Source organism: Pseudorca crassidens, chromosome 1, assembly GCF_039906515.1.
Source record: "Pseudorca crassidens isolate mPseCra1 chromosome 1, mPseCra1.hap1, whole genome shotgun sequence".
Classification (NCBI taxonomy): Eukaryota; Metazoa; Chordata; class Mammalia; order Artiodactyla; family Delphinidae; genus Pseudorca; species Pseudorca crassidens.
Window position 1 is genome coordinate 83838545 of NC_090296.1, and position 22419 is coordinate 83860963.

A 22419-nucleotide genomic window follows, 5' to 3' on the forward strand; every position below is an offset into this window, starting at 1 on the left:
CACAACTAAGGAGCCAGCCTGCCACAACTAAGACCAGGCACAACCAAATAAGTAAATAAAAATATTTTTTAAAAAGGAGCAGTAATTCTTAAAAGTGCTTTAATAAATACACCCCCCAAAAAAAGAAATATTTCTTCTTGTTTATTGAGAATACATAGGGAAAAAGTAAAATTCAGAACATCCTACAATTGCCTAGTTCATAAAGCCAAACTGAAGGAATTATCTGAGTAAACTGACACCCTTTGAGCATATCAGCAAAGAGCCGTTGGTCACTCTCACCCTGAAAGCCTAAATTGCCTTATTTTCTCAATTCCCTTTACTGATCCATGTGGTTTCTTGTTTTTTCTTTTGTTCAGTCAGGTGGTGCATTGCAAAATTCAGAAGCTTAATAGACTTTTGTAGGTCTCCTTTTTTAAAGTCAATATGTATCTTTATCTATACACATGGGTTTTTCTTAAATATAGCAAAAAAGGCTCCTCTAATCATGATCTCCCCTGCAGCCGGGATGGGGTCGACACTATGAGGAAGAAGGAAGGAAGGTGGATGTTTAGGAGGTGAGTAACGGCATCTGCTCCAGCTTATGAGGTGTACATGTAAATCACTCTTGCATGTTCAGAATTGTCTTCACAGGGACAGAGTGGATTCGCTTTTCTTTCTCAAAATCAACTTCCAGTAAACCACTGAAAGACTCAAACAAAATTTTAGGTACATTTTCCTTTTCAATGTGATTTCTATTTTCTTAGTTTCTCTAGATCTGCAGTCATTATTTCATCTATATTTAAAACTGGCCAGAGTTCTAGTATTATCTTCCAAGGGTTGGGTTTGGAAAGAGAAGTATCCCTTGTATCATTTGCCTTTTAAATAATAATGGATTTAATTAAATGCTTCTCTCAGAGAAACAACCCAGAGACAGAAGGCCAGCGTTTAATTCTGTGTGGACTTTCGGGTAGTAGTATATAAAATCTGTTCACACCAAATTTCCTCCATGAAAATTACAAAGAAGGAAATGCAAAAGGGAATGAGAATTTTGGCCGAGGGAAGCCAAAATAAACTAGAAAAGATTTTTATAAGCATGTATTCGTATGTAGAATAATAGACTATAGAAACATAAAATTTCAGAGTTGAAAAGAAACTTAAATCTCATTTTCCCTTCAAGGTTGAAATACAAATTAATTGCTTCAGTCTCAAAAAAGTGTGGGACAATACATAATTTTCTTTATTGTTTTACTATAGCTTAATTTTCATCGTGAGATCCTGGGATAATAGATATAATCGCACATTCAAGGTTTTCTTCCCTCTCACGTGACACCATGGGCTCTGTGGAGTGTGAAACGACATCTGTCCCCTGTGTCATTGCCTACATGGTCACCCCTTGCCCCATTTGGTCTTGTGATCCATCCTTCCCGGCCACCTGCTCCTTTGGGCTTGAAGCTCTCTCTTTCTTTCAAGACACTTATGTAGATATCTGAGTGAGGCCCTGGCTCCTGGACTCACTACCAAACTCCCCACAGGGATCCACGCCCTGGGGAGCAGGGCACACACTGGTTCCCTTTGCAATTGCCCAAATCTTTCTTTGTTTTGCTGTTTCTTTGTTTGCTTTCTTGGGGCTTTGCCTAGGAGGCAGCATTAGGCCCCTTATCCAGAAGGTACAGATGTCTACATTATCACTTACCCCTGACTTCTCTTCTCTACTATCCTCACGTCCAGGGAAGATTTTTCCACTGAGGGGGGATGGTTCCCCTTCCTCAAACCATCTCAAACCTTTGGCTAACCCAGTGTTTCTCAGTGCGTGGCTAACCCAAGATTTCTCAACATTGGCATTATTGGTATTTTGGACCAGATATGTCTTTGTTGTATGGTCTGTCCTGTGCATTATAGGGCGTTTAGCAGCATCCCTGGCCTTGACTCACTAGGTGCTAGTTGCATCCCCCAATTCTTGAAAATCATTACCAAATATCCAGTGGGCTCATCCCAAGAGTCCCCTCTGTTCTCCTAAAACCTAGGCTTTGATACACAAAAACTGGAAAGAGACTCACAGTCTATTTGCTTTCCTTTGAGGCAGTGAACGCCTTCCCCGCACCTTCCCAGAGGCAATACATGTGAATGTATCAAGCAAGGAAAAGGAGGGAAGAGAAATTAGATGCATCAGGTAATATGGTTAATATCTCAAAAGCGTTATCCCATCTGTGCTGTACTTTCTCACCTGTTGCCTTAAAAGGTACACCACATGTCATTCTAGCACCTCCTTTGTGTGTGTATTACCTTTTGTATATGGACTGCAGTGAATACGCATATAAAAAGAAACTTAAGAGGGGGCAGAAACGATTTAACCACTAAATTCTGATCAATACAGCTGACAAAAGGATTATTGTTCACGCCCAACACATACGCCTAGAGCTGTGCTTCTCCGTATTGAACTTCCCTTCCAGATTTAGAACTTACACTCCCTCTAGTGAATTACAGAGAGGCTTAGGTGATGAAGAGAGAAGTAGATCAAAGACCTTGCATTTGATGCCTTTAACCCTTGTATGAGTCATTCCAAGGAGATTGATGAGAACCAGCAATAACTCTCCTGACAGCAAATCTTACCCCAGCTCGTCCTCAATAGAGATTTAGCCACGTCTCCAGATGCCATATCTCTTATTTACTCATTCATTTATCATTCACTCATTTAAGTTTGGAAATAAGGGCTCCTAAGTCCCCAGGACATAAACAGCCATCAGAGGTTCACAGAAAACAATGCTGGAGATTACAGTCTGAGGTCTATGAAGGTCTCCAGGCCTTTATTCTGCCTATTAACTAACTTATCTCCTTGGCACAAATGGGGATAAACACTGGTTGAACCTGAGGCTAACAGGCAAGATATTTTAGCTTCTAAAACCTCATATAATGGAGAATCTTAGATCATTTCAATTTATTTTAAAAGCCTTGCACTCACACAAAAAGGCTTTTGATGCTACCCTGGGCATTAGTATTGATTTCAATTCCTGTTTTATTCACATACTCTCAGGTCATTAACCATGATTCATTTTTCTTTTGACTACAGAACTCTAATATAGCAGCAATTGGTTGTGATATAAACCTGCTAAATGTTTACAACTATTTGGGGAAGTTAATCACTTTGCTATAAACTTATTTACATCGTATATTGCTACATTGGTAGACTACAATATGAAAGCACTAATCCTTCCCCTCCACAGAAATTCAGCCTAAAATAAGCTCTTTTTCCCTGAGCATCTCAGATCTGGTATGCGGCAGCCGCTGTGAGCCACCCAACCCCGTCAGGGCTGCCAAGAGCACAGCAACGCCCAGAGCTGGCCTGGAGCTGCAGCTTTTCTCTCCAGCCCAATCAGACTTGTGCTTGAACTCCAATATTAGCTTAACACACCACGTGACTGCCTTATAGTTCCTTTTCAACGGCTGAGTCCACTTTGGGTTTGTCTATCTTCCCTTAGTTACCTACATATTCTGCTGTACTCTGCATCAGTATATTATGCTCATTTTTTTTTTAACATCTTTATTGGAGTATAATTGCTTTACAATTTTGTGTTAGTTTCTGCTGTATAACAAAGTGAATCAGCTCTACGTATACATATATCCCCATAACCCCTTCCTCTCGCGTCTCCCTCCCACCCTCCCTATCCCACCCCTCTAGGTGGTCACAAAGCACCGAGCTGATCTCCCTGTGCTATGCGGCTGCTTCCCACTATATGCTCTTTCTTATTCAGGATCTGGCTTATAGATTTACAGCAAAGTCAAATATTCTTTCAACATCCCTTTTTTTTTTGAACCTGAGAATTGTTTGGTGAAGAACGATTCCAGCTTACACAGTTATTTTTTTCTTCAGGGATTCAAACAGTACTTTGGCACTGTGTACTGCCTCAAAGTATCATCATTATGAATACTAATAATTGTTGGGGTAACTGGTAAAAAACATCAATTTAATATTGTTTTCTGAATAACATTGCAAAAATGCCTCCATGACTTTTTTTTTTAATGTAGCATGTAAGCACTAATATGGATATAGTTTTACTGTTTGCCACACTTTGTGTTAAACAGACCATGCCATTTAATCCTCACAACTGCCCCATGAGGTATACTATTGTCTCACTTGGATTCCCCTGAAAACAGAGCTCGAGACAAGGGCTTTGTGCAGTTGGTTTTGGGGAGGTGATCCTTGAGGGCATGAATGAGGGTAGAGAAAGCCAGACAGGGAAGGAGGAAGAAGAGTCAATAAAAGGATGCAGTATTTGGACAACGTGGTGGGCAACAGGGACTCAATTTGCTGGACTTCCTGAGAAGTGGAAAGATGCCTCCCACAATTGTCCAGCAGAAGGACAGGGGCATTTATCCACTGGTTCCCATGTCCCACTGATCCAGGGTTACCCCCCAGAGCGAGGGAGCTCTCCCAGGGCAGACAGCAGAGAAACTAGGCCTTGATGGCTCTCAGGGAAGTGAGTAGATGCAGCCAACAATGGCCCACTGCAGACATGGCTAAAATCAGAGGTGAAACATGTGAGTCAGGGCAACAGAAGCCTCTGACAGTTATTACCTCCCCATTTTATAGAGAGGAAACCAAGATACATGGAGATTACCTCACATGCTCAAGGTCACAAGGTGGGTCAGTGGTAGAGTCAGGACTCAAACATGGGCCATCTGACCTCAAGGCCATGGCCCCAACCATAGGGGTAATGACGGCTGCACTACACTCTTCCCCGTGTAGCTCCACCTACAGGTTTGAGCAGACCATCCACCGATTCCATTTGGAACCCAGGTTTGGGACATTTATTCAAACATTGCAGTTTCTTCTTTGGGAATTCATTTTTCAAGTTGCCACAACATAAGAAAATGCTATTAGAATGCTGCATCTGCATGTTGGGAGGAAAATAAACACCTTTCTTTTGAGATCACACAGGAGGAGAGAGGTTCAGATAGTATACCACTTGAGAGGGGGGAAAAAAGAAAACAAACAAACAAAAAAATCACTCAGACAACCGTTTTTGAGTTCAGAAACTGCTTTTCAATTTTTTATTAAAACATAATTCTTCAAAGAGTATAGAAATACACCTGGCCATGACCTGTTAGAAGTCAACCAACTGCTTCAAACATACATAAGTAACATCTATCAAATTCCGGCTCACCAGAATTTATTAAGTTGTACATATATGTTATCAGAAGGACACCAACATGGCTACATTTGACCGATTCTTCTAAAGTGGACACAAGTTTCTGACAGGTTATGTTTCCCCTTGATGAACGCTGTAACAACTGTGACGGTTTGAAAGATACGCTTGAAGGGCCACAACGGGAAGCATGAGGGCAAGGAGCTCCAGAGCGCACACAGGGGCCCCGGGAGAGGGGGTGGTGGGCCCCTGTTTCCGCTGTGAGCACACAATGCTTCAAAGAAACGAACACAAAGAGGAAGGCACTCCCTCCTCTGGACAAGGGTCTTTGGGTTCACATTCGGGAATCACAAGACAGCACACCCAGGAAAGGACAGGAAAAGGAAACTCCCTACACATAGTCTGACCTTCCTACGAGGGACAAGGGCCTGTGTGGTTCAAGGAGAAGATCCGTGAGGACCCCTTCCGTTGGGATGTGTTCTTTGCCGCTGAGGATGCCCCCTCCCCTGAGGCTTGCTCAAGGCACTGGATTGGCTCCCTTCCATACTATGAACAAGAACAAAACGCCCTCCAGAGAAGAGCAGACCTGGCGCTTGATTTGCTCTCCTTAAGAGTGAAGTTTCCTTTGTGGTTTGAATTCAACCTGGTGAAGCCCACCCCAACGTAGACTCGAATTGCTGTGAGAGCCCCCAGGCGGCTGATCAATTGAGGACACTGTCCTCCCTCTTCTGTCCTGTCTGGCTCCTGCTACAACTTCACTGGGAAGGAGTAAGTGGAGAGCTCACCTGGGCTAGGTATTGCCTTGGCATTGTACAGTGATGAATTCCTTCTCCATGTTCTGTTCCTCCTTCGTGCCCAAAATGAAGGGAGAACCACAGTCGTACAAACAGACTGAAAATGAGACTGGCGATGCATGGGGTCTGCAGTCCTCCTTGGAAGGGAACCAACTTTTCCCACTCTTTTGGGCAGACTCACTTCTCCTAATCAAGTATTTTTAGCTTGACGTTTCCAGAGGACCCCGTTTACCCTAACTTTGCCTTTTTAAATGACCTTTAATTCCAGAAGTTGGCACAAACCTTTTTCAATACACTTTACCCCTGCTGATTGCTGAATAAAATCTTTCACATGAGACCATGTGGGAAGAGAAAACTCTACAGAGTGTGGATATTTCTCAGTCTTTCTTCTCCACTTCTAAGCTTCTCTCTCATTTGTTGAAAAAAACACAGCTTAAGGGGGAAAGACATGATTAAAGCTTGCAGTGTTTTCCAATCAACACTGCGGACTTCTCTTTCTGAGGCCTTAGTGATGCCCGGAGATGGTCAGGATAATCAAGGACAGAATATCTTCCTAATCCCTGGGCACATCTATTGCCATGTCTGTCAGATGGGGCTGCAATATTCATTCATCCCTCACCTACATCCCAGCAAAGGAGATGAAGGGCATCGGGAGAAACTGTGAGTCATGTGATCAGGCTGTCCAGAAAAAAGGTATCAAATGCCAAGGTTCTATCTTCCCTAAAGATACAGATCAATATAAACCATTTTGAATATTTGTCATTTTAAAATCGATCAAATAGGCATTTTCTTGTGGCCGCACGGCTCCATAATTATCTTGGGCTTCTCTTAGAGTGCCCCTGCTTCCTTTGAACTCACAGACATTCTTCTCTCCGTGTATTCTTTGCAGGGCTCGGAACTGAGATATCCCCAGAAAATGCACACAGAGAACCCACCCAAGACCTGTTTCCCGCTACCCAGCTTTCGTCTCCACAGAGAGAAATGTGGACTTTACTGAGGATCACTGAGATAAATATATATATATGTATAAATATATATATACGCCCTCAATAAAGAGGACATCCGATTTTATATAGATTTCCCTCTCATTCAAAAGCATCCGGCCCATAGAGGAGGAATCAACCCATACTGGGTTGCAAGGAGATCAGACAAATCATAGGCCCAGTGAAGGGAGGGCAGGAATGTGGAAGGTCTGTTGCTTCCAGGGATTTACAAGACTTGCTAGGAATCCACCTTTGGGAAGATGCTCACTTTATTGTTTCTGCTCATCTTCCGTTCCACCCTGCCTACCTTGGGCATCTTTGTCTGGATCAGCTCTTCCGGGGTGTTGCCCAAGGGGGGAAGCAGCCTCTTCTTGCTATTTCGGGTCTCCGAGAGCCACTGTGGAGGCAACTCAAATGGCCCAAAGCCGAATTGCAGGGAGTACCTGTCAGGGAATGTCTCAGGTTCCACAGGGACTGCTGGTGCCACCTGGGATATAGAGTCCACGGTGCCCGGGGGTGGTGCAGGGGTAGCAAACCGCGGCCCCTGCTCTGCCTCCAGGCAGGTGGGAAGTAGCTCCCTGGCCTGGAGGTCAGCTGAGCCGGCATACTTGGCTTCACTCTCTTCCTCGTCATCTGTGGGCTTAAAGATCTGCTGCTGCCCAATGTGGAACATCTCCAGGAGCTGGCTGCCCGAGCGCATGCTGGGCTCCAGGCTGGCATCGGCCACCCCGCTCCCTGTGCCCACCACATTCCGGCGACTGTAGCGGTGGTGCAGTTGTACCAAGGTCCCTACCAAGCACTTGCGGATAGATTTGTTCACAGTAAGAAAGAGCACAGGGTTCGCCAGCAGAGAGACTTTGGGCAGCCAAATGGCCGTGAGCAACAAGAAGACAGAAGTGTTGGGAACATTGAGCACAGTCTGGTAGACGACCAGTGTGGCATAGGGCACGCTGCATAAGATGAAGACCATCACCATGGACAGCAGGGTGGCGTGCAGCTCGGCCTCCCGCTGGGAGGCATAGGGGATAGAGATGGTGTTCTGCGGGGTCCGCAGCGCTGCTATGATGACCTTCTTCTTCTGGCTGGCACTCAGGGCCCGGCGGATCAGTATCAAGAAGAGGAATACCACGGCCACAGGCACGATGACCGTGGTGATGTTGTAGACCAGAACGTACACCAGGTGGCCCAACGAGTTGCTCCAGACTTCCGTGCAGGTGGACATGGCATAGATGTCAGCCACGTTGGTCACCGCAAACACAGGGACGCTGGCCACCACGGCATGGGCCCAGATGTATATCACTAGTTCTCGGGACTTTGCATCAGATATTTTTCTCTCCAGAGGATAGAGGACTGAGTAGTACCTGCCAAACGCACAAGCAAAATTCGTTTCACAGAAGATACGCTTTAATTAGGGGAATCTATATTACTAAAAGTAGGAGAGAGGAAAGAAAGGGTCCATTTCTTCTATTCTGCCTAAGACAGAGGAAACCACTGGGGGAATTAGGAAGCTAGACCTTAAGTTTTGAGGATTTTGCTGTACAATTCACAGTTAGCTTTATAATTATTGCCACCAGGACTAAATCCAAAAGAGTGCCCTCAATATAAAGGATATCTCCCTCTGCTGGAAAGACACCTCTTTTTCAATTTAAGGGTGAAGGGTAATTTGTAAAAAAATTTTTTACCTGGGCTAGAGGAGCTTGAGGGCAATTTTCAAAGCCACTAAGAGAAAGGAAATGTGTCTGCACACAAATCCAAAGGAGACTCGTGCCACAGTGGATATGCACGGATATCACTAGCATTTACAGCCACCTGGGGCAGAAGAAGCCAGTGTGAGGGAGGGACTCTGACAAAATCCTTCCACAAGATCAACCTGACTGAAAACAATCATGCCTGCTCCATCGCCATTGTTCCCATGATAATCGCTCAGTACCCCTAAGAGCAATTAATAGACTTAAAATGCCTGCATGATTAGATTTTTGTTAAAATCAGGGAAGACTTTTTTCCTTCAAGCTTGACTTGATTATTCTATAACCACCTAATCAGAATTCCAAAAGCACCTTGTTTCAATATCACCTTGTTTCAATATCACCTATGACTGGGGGAAACGGAGTAATGTGTTAGACTCTAGAACCACATCTGTCATGAAAGGGCAGCCAGCAGCCCTCAGAGATATGGCGAGTTTCTTCACCTTAGCTCGGCCCACGTCTGTGCAGTCAGCTAATGCTGGAGTCGACCTTCCAACCCTATTAACATGCATTCCCTCATGGGGCCAGCTGAGCAGGCGTGCCTTCTGTCACAAGGATTTCTGAGCACTACCTATCTGCTAGGTATTGTGCCAGGCACTAGAGTGCAAAGATGGAAGAACGCACGGGAATGTTTCTTAACTAAATGGGGAAAGGCGGCATGTAAACAAACAATTATAACCGAGCAGATGATGGCTCTACTGGAGGGACACACAAAGGAGGTGGGGAAAGGGAGCACCTGGGAAAATGTCAAGAGCAAGCAGCCCTGTGGTGGAGTCTGGCAGGGGACAAGCTGTGGGAGAGACGATGCAAACACAACACAACCACGGATGACCAGAGATGGATGGAGTGCAGTAAAATGTGTTCTAGATCACTTTCTGGGAAGGGAAAAAAAAAGAGAAAGAAATGTATAAGTTATGCACGCTCTCAGTTGTTTTTCTCTGAACACGGAGAAGCTTTTCTAACCACCGCTCAGTAAATCCAGTGTGGTGGCCCCACGCCCACGCATGAATACATGTCCACTGTCTCTGATTCCCATTTGCTAAGTGACAGGTGACAAACCCAGGCTTCCCGTCATTTTTGATTCCATTCTAGGTTGGGAAATAGACCGCAGCACAAGCACACAGGCTCACTATACATCATTTTGTTAGTATGTGCGTCTCTAGAGGATGATGCAGGAAGTATAGGTGGCCTCCCAATTCACTTGCTGACTTGGTGCCACGAAACAAATATCTGGGCAAGAAGTGAGAGAAAGAACTGTTTTCCCTTTGTCTTCGTGCACAACAAACCTATACTTTCCAGTAATCTGCATCTCTGAATAATGAAATAGGAATTTACCAAACTTGCTTTTCTACTAAAAGAACTTATCTTTTTTAAAAAATTAGGAATTTTGGATTAATACAATATATAAAATAGATAAAATAGATAAACAACAAGGACCTACTGTGTAGCACAGGGAACTATATTCAATATCTTATAATAATCTATAATGGAAAAGAATCTAAAAAAGAATACACACACACACACACACACACACACACACACACACACACACACACACACATATATATAACTGAATCACTTTGCTGTATACCTGAAACATTGTAAATCAACTATACTTCAATTAAAAAAAATAAGAATAAAAGACACACTGAAAAAAATGATGGCAAAAATACAGTAGATTTTCTGCTGGAAAGAAAATAAGGATTTCTTATTATTTGCATATTTTCTTGCCTAAAACCAAAGGCTCAAAATAACCCACAGGGATTATTGCATTGCTTCCAGGTAGTATAGCAACCTGTCCAGAATAATGTGTTCCCACTCTTGTTGAATCCTGTTCTTAAAAAACCTTCAGGATTCACAGCAGCATTATTTATAATAGCCAAAAAGTGGAAACAACCCAAATGTCCATCAACTAGTAAATGGATAAACAAAATGCGGTATATGCATACAATGGGAATATTATTCGGCAATAAAAAGGAATGAAGTAAGTTAAGAGAGTAGATCATGAGTTCTCATTACAAGGAAAATAAACATTTTTTGGTATCTATATGAGATGATGGATGTTAACTAAATTTACAGTGAATCATTTCACAATATGTGTAAGAGAAGTCACTATGCCATATACCTTAAACCTGTACAGTGCTGTATGTCAACTATAACTCAATAAAGCTGGAAAGAGAAAAAAAGAAGTACTGATACCTGCTATAACATGGATGAACCTTGAAAACATTATGCTGAGCAAAAGAAGCCAGGCACAAAAGAACACATATTGTATGATTCCACTTATATGAAATGTCCCCCCATACAGAGACAGAAAGTAGATTAGTGGTGGCCTCGGTCTGGGGGTGGGAATGGGGAATAACTGTAAATGAACACAAGGTTTCTTTTTAGGGTGACAGAAATGTTCTAAAGTTCAATTGTGGTCATGGCTGCACAACTGTACATATACTAAAATTCATTGACTTGTACATTTTAAATGAATTTTATGATATGCAAATTATATCTCAATAAAACTATTAAAAAAAAAAAACCTTCAGGAAAGAAAAGCCCACCATGTGGACTGCAGACATAAGACCTCACCAAGCAGGTAATAAGGGGCCTCCAGAAAGACCTGCCGTGAACACAGAATGGATCAACACAAAAAGCATTAGGAGGGGCTTCCCTGGTGGCGCAGTGGTTGAGAGTCCGCCTGCCGATGCAGGGGACACGGGTTCGTGCCCCAGTCCGGGAGGATCCCGCACGCCGTGGAGCGGCTGGGCCCCTGAGCCATGGCCGCTGGGCCTGCGCGTCCGGAGCCTGTGCTCCGCAACGGGAAGGATGGGAAGAGAAAACAAACACCATCACAATATAAAACCTTGGAAGTAGATGCTCCAAAGGAATTCTGGTGCTATCTGGCCAGGTCCAACAGGACTGTCTAATCATTTGTTAAATGGCCACTGAATTGTTCTCTTGTTCTTCCAGAAATGTTTTCATCCTGCATCAAAAGGCCCTAATTGCAGAGTTAGCAATCTGATGAGCAATCTACTGCAAATTGCAATGCAAATACCACTAATTCCAACCAAGCTGAAACTACATCATGATCCACCTCTGCCCCAGCATCGTCATGATGTAACCTCCCCAATGCTGTCTTCTGTGAGGCATCTGTTTCAGCAATCGATTTTCTTTCTGTTGACAACAAGCAGACTAAAAAGCAGTATTTGGAACACTGACTATTCACTATTTGCTTCGTGATGCTAATTTTTCAATACACTTAAAAAAAAAAAAAAAAAGTTGCACCCCTGGCTACCTGATCTTACCTGTCCAAGGCAATGGCAGGGAAGCTGAGGATAGTCACAGAGCAGAAGACTTTGTGCAAAAACTTAACGACCTTGCAGAAGAGCATGGTGTAGATCCACCAGCAACAGTGAGGACTGGTACTGAGGATGATGTCGAAGGGCACGCAGACCAGGCTGGCACAAATCCCCGAGCAGGCCAGGTTTTTAATGAACCTGTTGGTGACAGATTTGAACACGGTTGTGCGGCAAGTCGACCATAACACCATGAAGTTTCCTGGCCAGATAGGCAAAAATAAAAACAAACAAAAAAAATGTTTAAATAAAAAGAAAGAAGACAAAAAAGAAAGAAAGAAAATACAGGTTAAAAAAAAGATTGAAAAACCATAGTTAAGAGATCATTTCAAAGAACTTTAAAGGCATAGGATATTGTCAATTTATGTGAAATTATTAAATCACTTTCATAAGTATCAAAAAGTCTAGAAGAATTTTTTAGCCATGAGTTTTATTTAATTTTAGGCATAATCGTATTATGATGATGATTCTGTCTCACCTGAGTATAAACAGTCAGCTAGGGATTACTTAACCTCAGCCAGTCTACTCTAACCAAGTTTGCAAATGACCTCGCCTTACCAAACTCTGTAACAGAAACAGGGCGAAAGCCACACATGTGGCTTAAAATTTCCTAGTAGTGATATTTTTAAAAAGTAAAAAGAAGCAGGTGAAATTTTAATAGCGTATATTATTGAACCCAATCTATACCAAACATTATCATTTCAAAGTCATCATTACTTTAAAAAGTATTAAAGTAATATATTCATTCTTATTTTTGTGCTACATCTTTGAAATGTGGCGTGCGTTTTTTTTTTTGTTGTTGTTATTTATTTATTTATTTTTGGCTACGTTGGGTCTTCATTGCTGCGCTCGGACTTTCTCCAGTTGCAGTGAGTGGGGGCTACTCTTCGTTGTGGTGCACGGGCTTCTCATTGCAGTGGCTTCTCTTGTTGCGGACCACAGGCTCTAGAGTGCAGGCTCAGTAGTTGTGGCGCACGGGCTTAGTTGCTCCGCGGTATGTGGGATCTTCCTGGACCAGGGATCGAACCCATGTGCCCTGCATTGGCAGGCAGATTCTCAACCACTGCACCACCAGGGAAGCCCCTGGTGTGCGCTTTTTAAATTGAAATATAATTAATATATAACAGTGTATTCTTTTTAGGTGTGCATGGTGTATGTTTTATTTTACACTTACAACACATTTTCAGTTCACATTCGTCACATTTCAAGGGCTCCATAGCCACATGAAGCTGGCGGCCACTGGACAGGCCTGCACTGTTCTAGACCTTTAGTGTCAATAACACACTTGCCTGTCCGTCTCTGAGCATCTTCCTCCTGTGGCTTCCACAGGCCTACAGCCTCCTGGTGTTCCTCCCACCTCTCCCAGGCCCTGGCTGCCCCAAGTCTTCTTCACCAGGTCCTTCCCCATCCTCTCTCTCCAGCTTCTCCCTAGGTTAAATCACCCATTCAGGTGGTTCTCCACTGAAATGCTGGTGACTCCCACATTCATGGCCCAGACCAGGCCTCTCCTCTCAACTCCGGACTCCTGTCCCACTGAACATCTGATTCTCCACCCCTTCTCGGTCTGCTCTGCCCACCCATTGTCCTCCAGAGCCTACACAATCCAGGGCCTACCTGCCTAATCTCACGCCACGCTGCCCCTGGCTTGAAGGGCACTGGCTACGCTGCCCTTTTTTTCTGTTCTTGAAACACAACGAGGCTGATCCGGTCTCCACGCCTGTGCACAAATTTTTTATACTGCCTAGCATGGTCCTCGTGTGTCTGATTCCTTTTAATCCAGGTCTTAGTATAATTGCTGCCTCCTCAAAGAGGCCTCCGCAAACCATATTTTTATTTTAAATACTCACTGCTCCTCCCTCCAGCATACTCTCTTATAATATCCTCTTGTGGCCTTCTTAGCTCTTATCATAATTATTAATTTGTTTACTCATTTTCCCTTCAGTTCATGAGGATAAAAAAAATGTCAATCTTGTTCACTATTATAACTCCACTGCCTAGTTCAGTATCTGGCACAGAACAAGCATTCAGTAACTATTTAGATGAATGAATTTGAAAGAGGACAAACAGTAATCAAAAGTCCCTGCAGCAAGATAACCCGTTTCGTAGTAGGAATGTCATGAGAGGCTATTCTGAGTCAATAGTTCCCAAACCTCACTATGCATCAGAAGTACTATACCAGACATCCTGAATCATAGTTATAGGTATAGAACTGGGAACCTGCATTTGTAACAAGCACTTAAGATAGAGTTGGCTCCCAGACTGAAGTTACAGAAATGCCACATCTAGACAGAGACTGTAGCCTTTCATCTCCAGAGTCTCACAGGGCCCAAGTCGTCAGGTATGCTGGGCAGCCTACGTTACCAGGGGAGATTTTACCTGGTGAAAGATCCAGGTCCACATGGCCAGTCAGTCATGACCCAAGGACACTGCTCTCTCCTGGGCACAGGCACACAGAATGCCCTCTAATGACTGAGGCAACAGCTCAGCCTCATGCAGAAGGACAGCATGGTGCCAGGGGAGGGGAGCACAGGGCTCAGGGCTGCAGCCGAAGCCACTACCAGGAGCTGCCTCGCTGCCTCAGATGCTGACATAACTTACTGTCAAGAGTCTCTTTGCAGACACAGTAGTCTACAGCTACTTCTTATCTGCCAGAAAAAAAATGGGCACTGCATTTAGGTAAGTAGGCCAGCTGCCTCCAGGAAATTCTCTACCAAACTTTCCTTACATAAATATGCTGACTCAGTGAGATGAAATTCACAGTGTGAATATATACACACGTTTGTTCAATAGAAAAGCTGTTTATACTAATATTACCACCTCAGGCCCCCTCAAGCTTTCCTGTCACCAAGGTTACAGACAGCAATAATGATATATTTGAAGCTCCATCTATATGGGGATTTTTTTTTCCTGGCCTTTCCCACTGAAATACAGATTAGGATCTGGCTGAAGCATCTTTCCTCACTTAAGTTTTACAGATAGGACTGAAAATCTGGTAACCATCTAATAATGAAATTGTCCACTTAAAGAAATCTGCCATAGGGCTTCCCTGGTGGTGCAGTGGTTAAGAATCTGCCTGCCAATGCAAGGGACACGGGTTCAAGCCCTGGCCCGGGAAGATCCCACATGCCGTGGAGCAGCTAAGCCCGTGCACCACAACTACTGAGCCTGCACTCTAGAGCCCACAAGCCACAACTACTGAGCCCACATGCCACAACTACTGAAGCCTGAGCGCCTAGAGCCCGTGCTCCGCAAAAAGAGAAGCCACGACGATGAGAAGCCCGCGCACCGCAACAAAGAGTAGCCCCCGTTCACCACAACTAGAGAAAGCCCGCACACAGCAACGAAGACCCAACACAGCCATACATAAATAAATAAATAAATAAATTTTTTTTTAAAAAAAGAAACCTGCCGTGAGGAGAGTGTCATAGTATCTTCAGTTGTTAATATCGGGGCTGTCTCCAGTCCACTAGGGGACTTCCTATAAAGACCATCCTTCTGCTTTATAAAACAAGACCCACAGGATTTTCTATTTCTCTATCACTGTTAATCTTTGTCGCTTGGTAGGTTACACTGAATAAAACATTTTGTATAACAAACAGGAAAATTCATTGCAAAGGAGAGGACAGGCTGTGTGCCAAGGTCTCTCATGCATACAGCAGATTTCTTTGAAACTAATGTCCATCATTACCCTCATACTCTAACTCTCTTATCTTTCTCTCTCCCTCCCAATTATGTCAGGCACACTTTTTTATTGTTTTTTTCTTAAATCATACATTTTATTAGTATGTCCATGCTTGCGAATGAGGAAACTTGTTTTCAATGAGTTATTACTGAAAAACCCGAGATGGCTATAATCACATTGTATCTCCACTTACTTATAAAACTCTACGAGGCATCTGAAGCCTAATCCCTTTTCCTAAGAACCTGAAGCTAAAGAAGCCTCTATGTTCTTTCCCTTCTTTAAACCACCTCTCGTCTTCACTTAAAAACTGACTCATTTGGCTCTAAGAACCCAAATTAGAAAAAAGTATCAGGAGAGGAGCACCCACACTCAAGATCTGATTGGCCACACATTAAAAAGAAAAGTGTGTGTGTGTACACATGTGTGTGTGTGTATACACACAACAAAACAAAATAATTACAGACTTGATCATTTAATCTCATGAGCACTTTAGATTCTTCTTAGCTTTACAAGGTACATCAAGGATAACTCAGCATATATTTTAAATAACACAGTATTCAACCTTGAGATACTTTTTAGTTTAGACATCATGGTCTAAATTACCCAACCCCCTTTAGAAATGATTCAAGTTCTCTACCCATTCTTCCTCCCTACATATTCCCATTATATTTTCTAATGCTGGATTCCATGACAACATTCAGTGCCAGGGCTGTGGGCACAGCAACACAATTAGTACACACTCACAGCACACACAACCAAAGGGGAATAAGAAGTAGAGCATGATGGCGCTGGTAATACAAACCTACTCTCCCTGGGACTGCTATTACTCTATCATTACTCCTCATCTAAAATACAAATCAAGGTTTCTCTTTACACAGTATAATCTGATATCAGACAATGCATAAAAGGACAAAAAAGAAAGTAAAAATTACCCACCCAGTGATAACTAACTGTAAACTTTAAGTATTTATCCTTCCAAACTTCTTTTTATATATACGGACTTTTTGATTATGCCAGTGGGACCAACTACTCACACTGCTTTTTTAGATCTTTTTCCGTAACAACCACCTTTCTATACAATAAATAAAAATAGATCTATATCATCATTTTAGCAGCTTCATAAAAGCAATAGTGCTTCTCTGGTTATACACTAATGTATTTTGTCTATTGCACATTGATGATTTTTTTTTAAAGCTGTTTTCAATACATCTCTATTATACAATGTTGAGATCAACATCCTTATATATTTAAGTTCGGAGGAAGTGAACTGATTATTTACTGAAGATAAATTTCTAGAAGCAGAAGTTCCGGGTCAAAGAGCTTACACATTTTTTATATATATTGCAAAATGACCCTCCACAAAAGTCATATGAGAGAGGTGGTTTCCCCATATGCTAAAAGTTCTGCTGTCTCACTAAAATTTTGGAATTTTGCATACTTCCTCAATCCTACGATTCATATTTTCCTTATTTCCAGAAAATTTTCATCCATTGCCTCTGAATCTTGCCCTATCCTTTCTCCTTATTATCTTCTTCTGGAATTCTTATTAGATTTACGTTAGACCTCATTCTAGTCTCTTAACCTCTCATTCATATTTTCCATTTTCCATCAATTTATTGTCTTCTGCAAACTGAATGCTATTTCTCATGTCTTCCTTCCATTTTATCAATTCTCAATTCATCTGGAAGCAATCAAACCATCATTCTTTCTTTCTTTCTTTTAGCTTCTTGGGTAGTAAACTTTTTGAAATTTGTATTTGGCTCCACTTCAAACTGCTTACTCTTTATTCCTAGTGTCTAGTTATTTTACTCTGGCTCTTTTCCTTCTTTAATCTGTAATCACGTTTGTTTTTTTGGCTGTGTTGGCTCTTTGTTGCTGCACACGGCTTTCTCTAGTTGGTGGTGAGCGGGGGCTACTCTTCGTTGCGGTGCGCAGGCTTCTCACTGTGGTGGCTTCTCTTGCTGCGGAGCACGGGCTCTAGGGTGCCCGGGCTTCAGTAGCTGTGGCTCATGGGCTCTAGATCGCAGGCTCAGTAGTTGTGGCACATGGGCTTAGCTGCTCCACGGCATGTGGGATGTTCCTGGACCAGGGCTAGAACTGGTGTCCCCTGCATTGGCAGGCGGATTCTTAACCACTGTGCCACCAGGGAAGCCCCTGTAATCATGTTTTTTAAATGCTTGTACTTTCTTTTAGATTATTCTATTGTTTCTAGTTCTAGATGTGTTAATTTTGCCATTTGTTGGTTCTCCTGGCCCTCCTTTTATGGTTTTCCTCACATGGTTTTTAATGTTCAGTTATGAGCTCATAGTACATGGGGGTTGTTTTTCTGTGGCAGGCTACAGACCCTGGTTGTGGAAATGTTTCAAGTGGCTAGCCAAGCACATATTAGTACTTTGTTGCACTTTCATGTGCAAATCAAAGATAATGCAGTTGAAAGACCATTCTGAGAAAGGTTTAGTGTGTGGGGAAATTTTTACCCTAGGGAGATGCAGGATATTTTAATGACTAAGAGCACAGACCCTGAAGCCTTACTCCCAGATTCAAGTCCCAGCTCCACCACTTACTAGCTCTGTGATCATGGGTGAATTAACTTCTCTGTGCCTCAGTTTCACCATCTGTAAAGTGGACATAATAACAACGCCTATGTCCCAGGGGCATTGTGAGGATTTAATGAGCCCATACAAGTAATATAAGCACAGCACTTAGAACAGCTTCTTGTGCCTAATACATGCTACGTAAGTAGATATGTCACTGTTATTATTAGTTGCAAAAGTTTCCAAGGAAAGGTCTGACAGAGAGAGAAACAGTGAGAGGCTGGGCCAGAGGAAACGAAACCTGGAGCTGTATATAGAGAAGATAGAAGAGGACAGGTCCCTAGAAGGACTTGGAAGCAATCAGGAAGAAGAGGTAAGGTAGGACTGACTGGCCTGCAGGTTCCACATGGAACACTGGGGTCTGACAAGGAAGAAACTCCTAGGTTTACCCTGTGGAGGTCCCTTGGGTGGTGCTGGCAAACTCACAGCAGACTGTCCCATGGGGTCATGATGGGTGCCTGGGACTCTCGTGTTTGAGTAGTTGTGACAACTTCAGAGCTCCGTCCTTAGGCCTGTGGCACACACACAACTAGTCTCTCTCCCTCTCACTGTTGTCTGGATTCAGTGACTTCACTAAAGCCTTGTCTCCCTGGCAGGGGGGGGGGGCAGGGGCCGTTGCAAGATCTGCTCCCTCCTAGAATGTCCAGCCTCCATTTGAATTGCACGTGACAGGTCTCAGACCAAGGACGTCTCTTCTCCAGATGGAGTCCTGCTCCTAGAATCCATCAAGCCTATCATAAGACATTCCAAACACCTTACAGGAATCTTGCAGCAGCACACAAACATGATACATCTTAATAAAGCCCCAGAGTGAACTAAAAACCCAAAGGGTCAAAAAAAATCAAAAAAGGAATCAATGATCTTGACATCGTTTCATTAAGAAAAATGAAAAATCTCAAAGTGATGATGGCTTCCTAATGTTTTCAATTCAATAATCTAAACAGCTTGAAACCATCAAGAGATTATTTGTATCATTATGGGAAAAGTTTTAAAAATGCTATCTGGCCAACGATAATGGTACAAGTAATAAAACAATGATTATTACTATACTTTATCATTTGCTTTAAAAACTTTTTAAAACATTAATAATTACCCACCATCTTCCCAATAGGTAGCCACTAAGCACTCTTGTGCATTTAGACACACAGGTTGAGCAATTAAGAATTTTAATCAGAATTTAAATTTTGAAAAAGTCTATTCAAAATTATTTGAAAAAAAAAAAAACTTCAATTGGCCCTTGAACAAAGCATGGGTTGATCTGCATATAACTTATAATCAGCCCTCCACAGTTTCTCCACATCCATGGATTCAACCAACCATGGAATGTGTAGCACTATAGTAAATATTTACTATTGAAAAATATCTGCATATAAGTGGACCCACGCAGTTCAAACCCATGTTGTTCAAGGGTCAGCTGTATTCAGTTTCTTACCACCTTTCTAGAAAGTAAAGGTGTCCCTGAATATCTGAGGGCATTTCTCCATTTTATTTAGGTATGGTTCAGAGGTAGTTTCATTAGGACACTGATTTTTGCAAAGAGTTAGTTTTAAGAGAATGCCAGGGCTTCTCTGGTGGCGCAGTGGTTAAGAATCTGCCTGCCAATGCAGGGGACATGGGTTTGAGCCCTGGTCCGGGAAGATCCTACATGCTGTGCAGCAGCTAACCCTGTGCACCACAGCTACTGAGCTCTAGAGCCTGCAAGCCACAACTACTGAGCCCGCATGCCACAACTACTGAAGCCCACATGCTGCATCTACTGAAGCCTGCGTGCCTAGAGCCTGTGCTCTGCAACAAGAGAAGCCACTGCAATGAGAAGCCCGTGCACCACAACGAAGAGTAGCCCCCGCTCGCCGCAACTAGAGAAAGCCCGCACGCAGCAACGAAGACCCAGGGCAGCCAAAAATAAATAAATAAAATAAATAAATTTATTAAAAAAAAGAATGCCAGAGGGCGAAAAATGCGAGACTGACTAAGTAAACCCATTTTGAAGAAGAGCAGAGGTACAACAGTAACTTGATTAATATTACCAAAACATTCAGTAGTTCCCTACTGCCACTAGGAAAAAAACAAACTTCTCAACATCATATAATACCCTTTAAGATACGACCCCTGGCTGCTCCCAAGCTTACTATCCAAAGTTACAGCATTATGATAGAATGAAATAACCCTGGAAATCTAAAGGGCAAATCCACATTTTTCTCTGAACCCTTAAACCTGCTGCCTAAGCAAAACCCTCAAAGGAAACTCCCTTTCATTAGCAAGAGTGCGAGAGAGAGAGAGAGAGAGAGAGAGAGAGAGAGAGAGAGAGAGAGAGAGAGAGGAAGCAAAGGTAAGACAAGATAGGAATAAAGAACTCCTCAGTGTAGAGAAGGCAAATGGTACCTGACAAGTTCAAAAACAAAAAAGACACTGTTAAGCTCCGTGAACCTGGGGACACAAATATTCAAACTGAGTTACAAAGTTCACACTTTCAAAGGAAAGCTTAAATAGTTCTAAAAATGATTCTATTTTATTCTGATTTTTAAAAAATCTTTCTCCCGTTAATCTATGTGGGTAAATTTCCCAGCTACCCAGAGAGTCAGCACTGGCAAGGTGATAAGTAGCTTTTTGCCACTGGTATTATTATGAATTATGGCCGCAGCAAGAACGGGGAGGAAAACAAGCTTGTAGCCAGAGCACTGTGCCTGGTGGTTTTCAATACAATTTGCTCTTCCTCTGAGTCTAAAAGTTTGAGCCTTTCCCTCACTAATGAAGTGTCAATTTGCTGTAACTTGTGATTAAACTATCTAATATCTGCCCAACTCTTTTTAAACTGATCATTATTAGCGTGAGAAAACTGTTACTTTAGTTACAATTAATCTGATTCCAGAGGTTGTTCTGAAATGACACAGAAGGTTCCAATTAAGCAGGAATTGGATTAGCAGGAAGAAGCTATGTAGTAAGTTTATTAAAATTCATGGTGAATTTCAAATAATTGCTTTGAATGAAAAGCATCTTATGAAATACATATCCCCAATCTAACCTTGGATGGTTTCCCCTTAGAATACGTGTTCCCAATGAATAATTCAGATAAAATATTAACAGGATTCAGTTTTGTAAAACATAAGAATATAGAAAGAGACTCCAACAATAGCCTCTTCCACTCAACTCCTGTGAGGTTGCACAAAGAATTTTAGGTGAGTCTGCAACAAATGTGCATATGTTTTAGCAACAATGGTATCCCCAAAGGTAAGGCAGACTATGTAACTCAATCAAGACAAAGAGATCCCAGTGACCATAGCCACTGGGGTTCTCTCATGGAAGTCGCAATGCCCCTGAAACTAGCTCAATCTCTCACATCTCTCAACACACAGCAAGATACACACAGATCTAAAAGGTAAGAAGAAAGACTCACAAAATCTGAAGTTGATAACTGTCCCTTTCTTTTTCTTTTTCTTTCTTTTTTTTTTTTTTGTGGTACGTGGGCTTCTCACTGCTGTGGCCTCTCCCGTTGCGGAGCACAGCCTCCGGATGCGCAGTCTCAGTGGACATGGCTAACGGGCCTACCCGCTCCGCGGCATGTGGGATCTTTCCGGACCGGGGCGCGAACCTGTGTCCCCTGCATCGGCAGGCGGACTCTCAACCACTGCGCCACCAGGGAAGCCCCTGTCCCTTTCTTTGACTACTGAAATTTTTTCCATATAAACTAACCAGAAAATTTTCATAACTTCACAGGATTCCTTGCTCTCCGATCTCTCACATTAAATAGGTTAACCTCCCTGAAAGGTATATTATTCCCTGAAAAAAAAATATGGCAAGAGTCTCAGTATCATTGGCCCCATCTAACTGTGACAGCTTCGAACCTTTAATAACCACAAGCTCCATTTCCCCCTCAGTAGGTGTATAGAGAAAGCTTCCAGGGAAAAGGAGGAAACCAGTTATCAAACTCTCTCTCTCATTACACAAGCTCCCCCTGGATCTGCATGCTAACAAGATATTCCTGATTAAGTGGAGGTGAAGTAGTTCACTGCCTTAAATGTCTACGCCACAGGCCATCCTACTAAGAGGTTCTTGTCTATATTAAATTGCTTATGTAGTCTTTGAAGGCAGGGTCTGTATCTTCTGCAGCGTTCATATAGCATTAGCCTAGAGGGGTTATTTCTCCCATAAAA

At 42.7% G+C, this 22419-nt stretch overlaps 1 protein-coding gene across 2 annotated transcripts in view; it reads right to left on the reverse strand.

Annotated features, from left to right (window-relative positions):
- Positions 1-4997: 4997 nt before the first annotated feature.
- The window catches only part of GPR176 (G protein-coupled receptor 176), a 91993-nt gene continuing 74571 nt past the window's right edge, over positions 4998-22419 (reverse strand). For both annotated transcript variants that reach the window (XM_067742637.1, XM_067742639.1), the window contains exons 2-3: positions 11942-12194; positions 4998-8261 (exon numbers count right to left, since the gene is read on the reverse strand). In XM_067742637.1, the coding sequence (XP_067598738.1) occupies positions 7139-8261; positions 11942-12194 (1376 nt within the window). In that variant the 3' untranslated portion in view covers positions 4998-7138. The remainder of the gene's footprint in view (positions 8262-11941; positions 12195-22419) is intronic.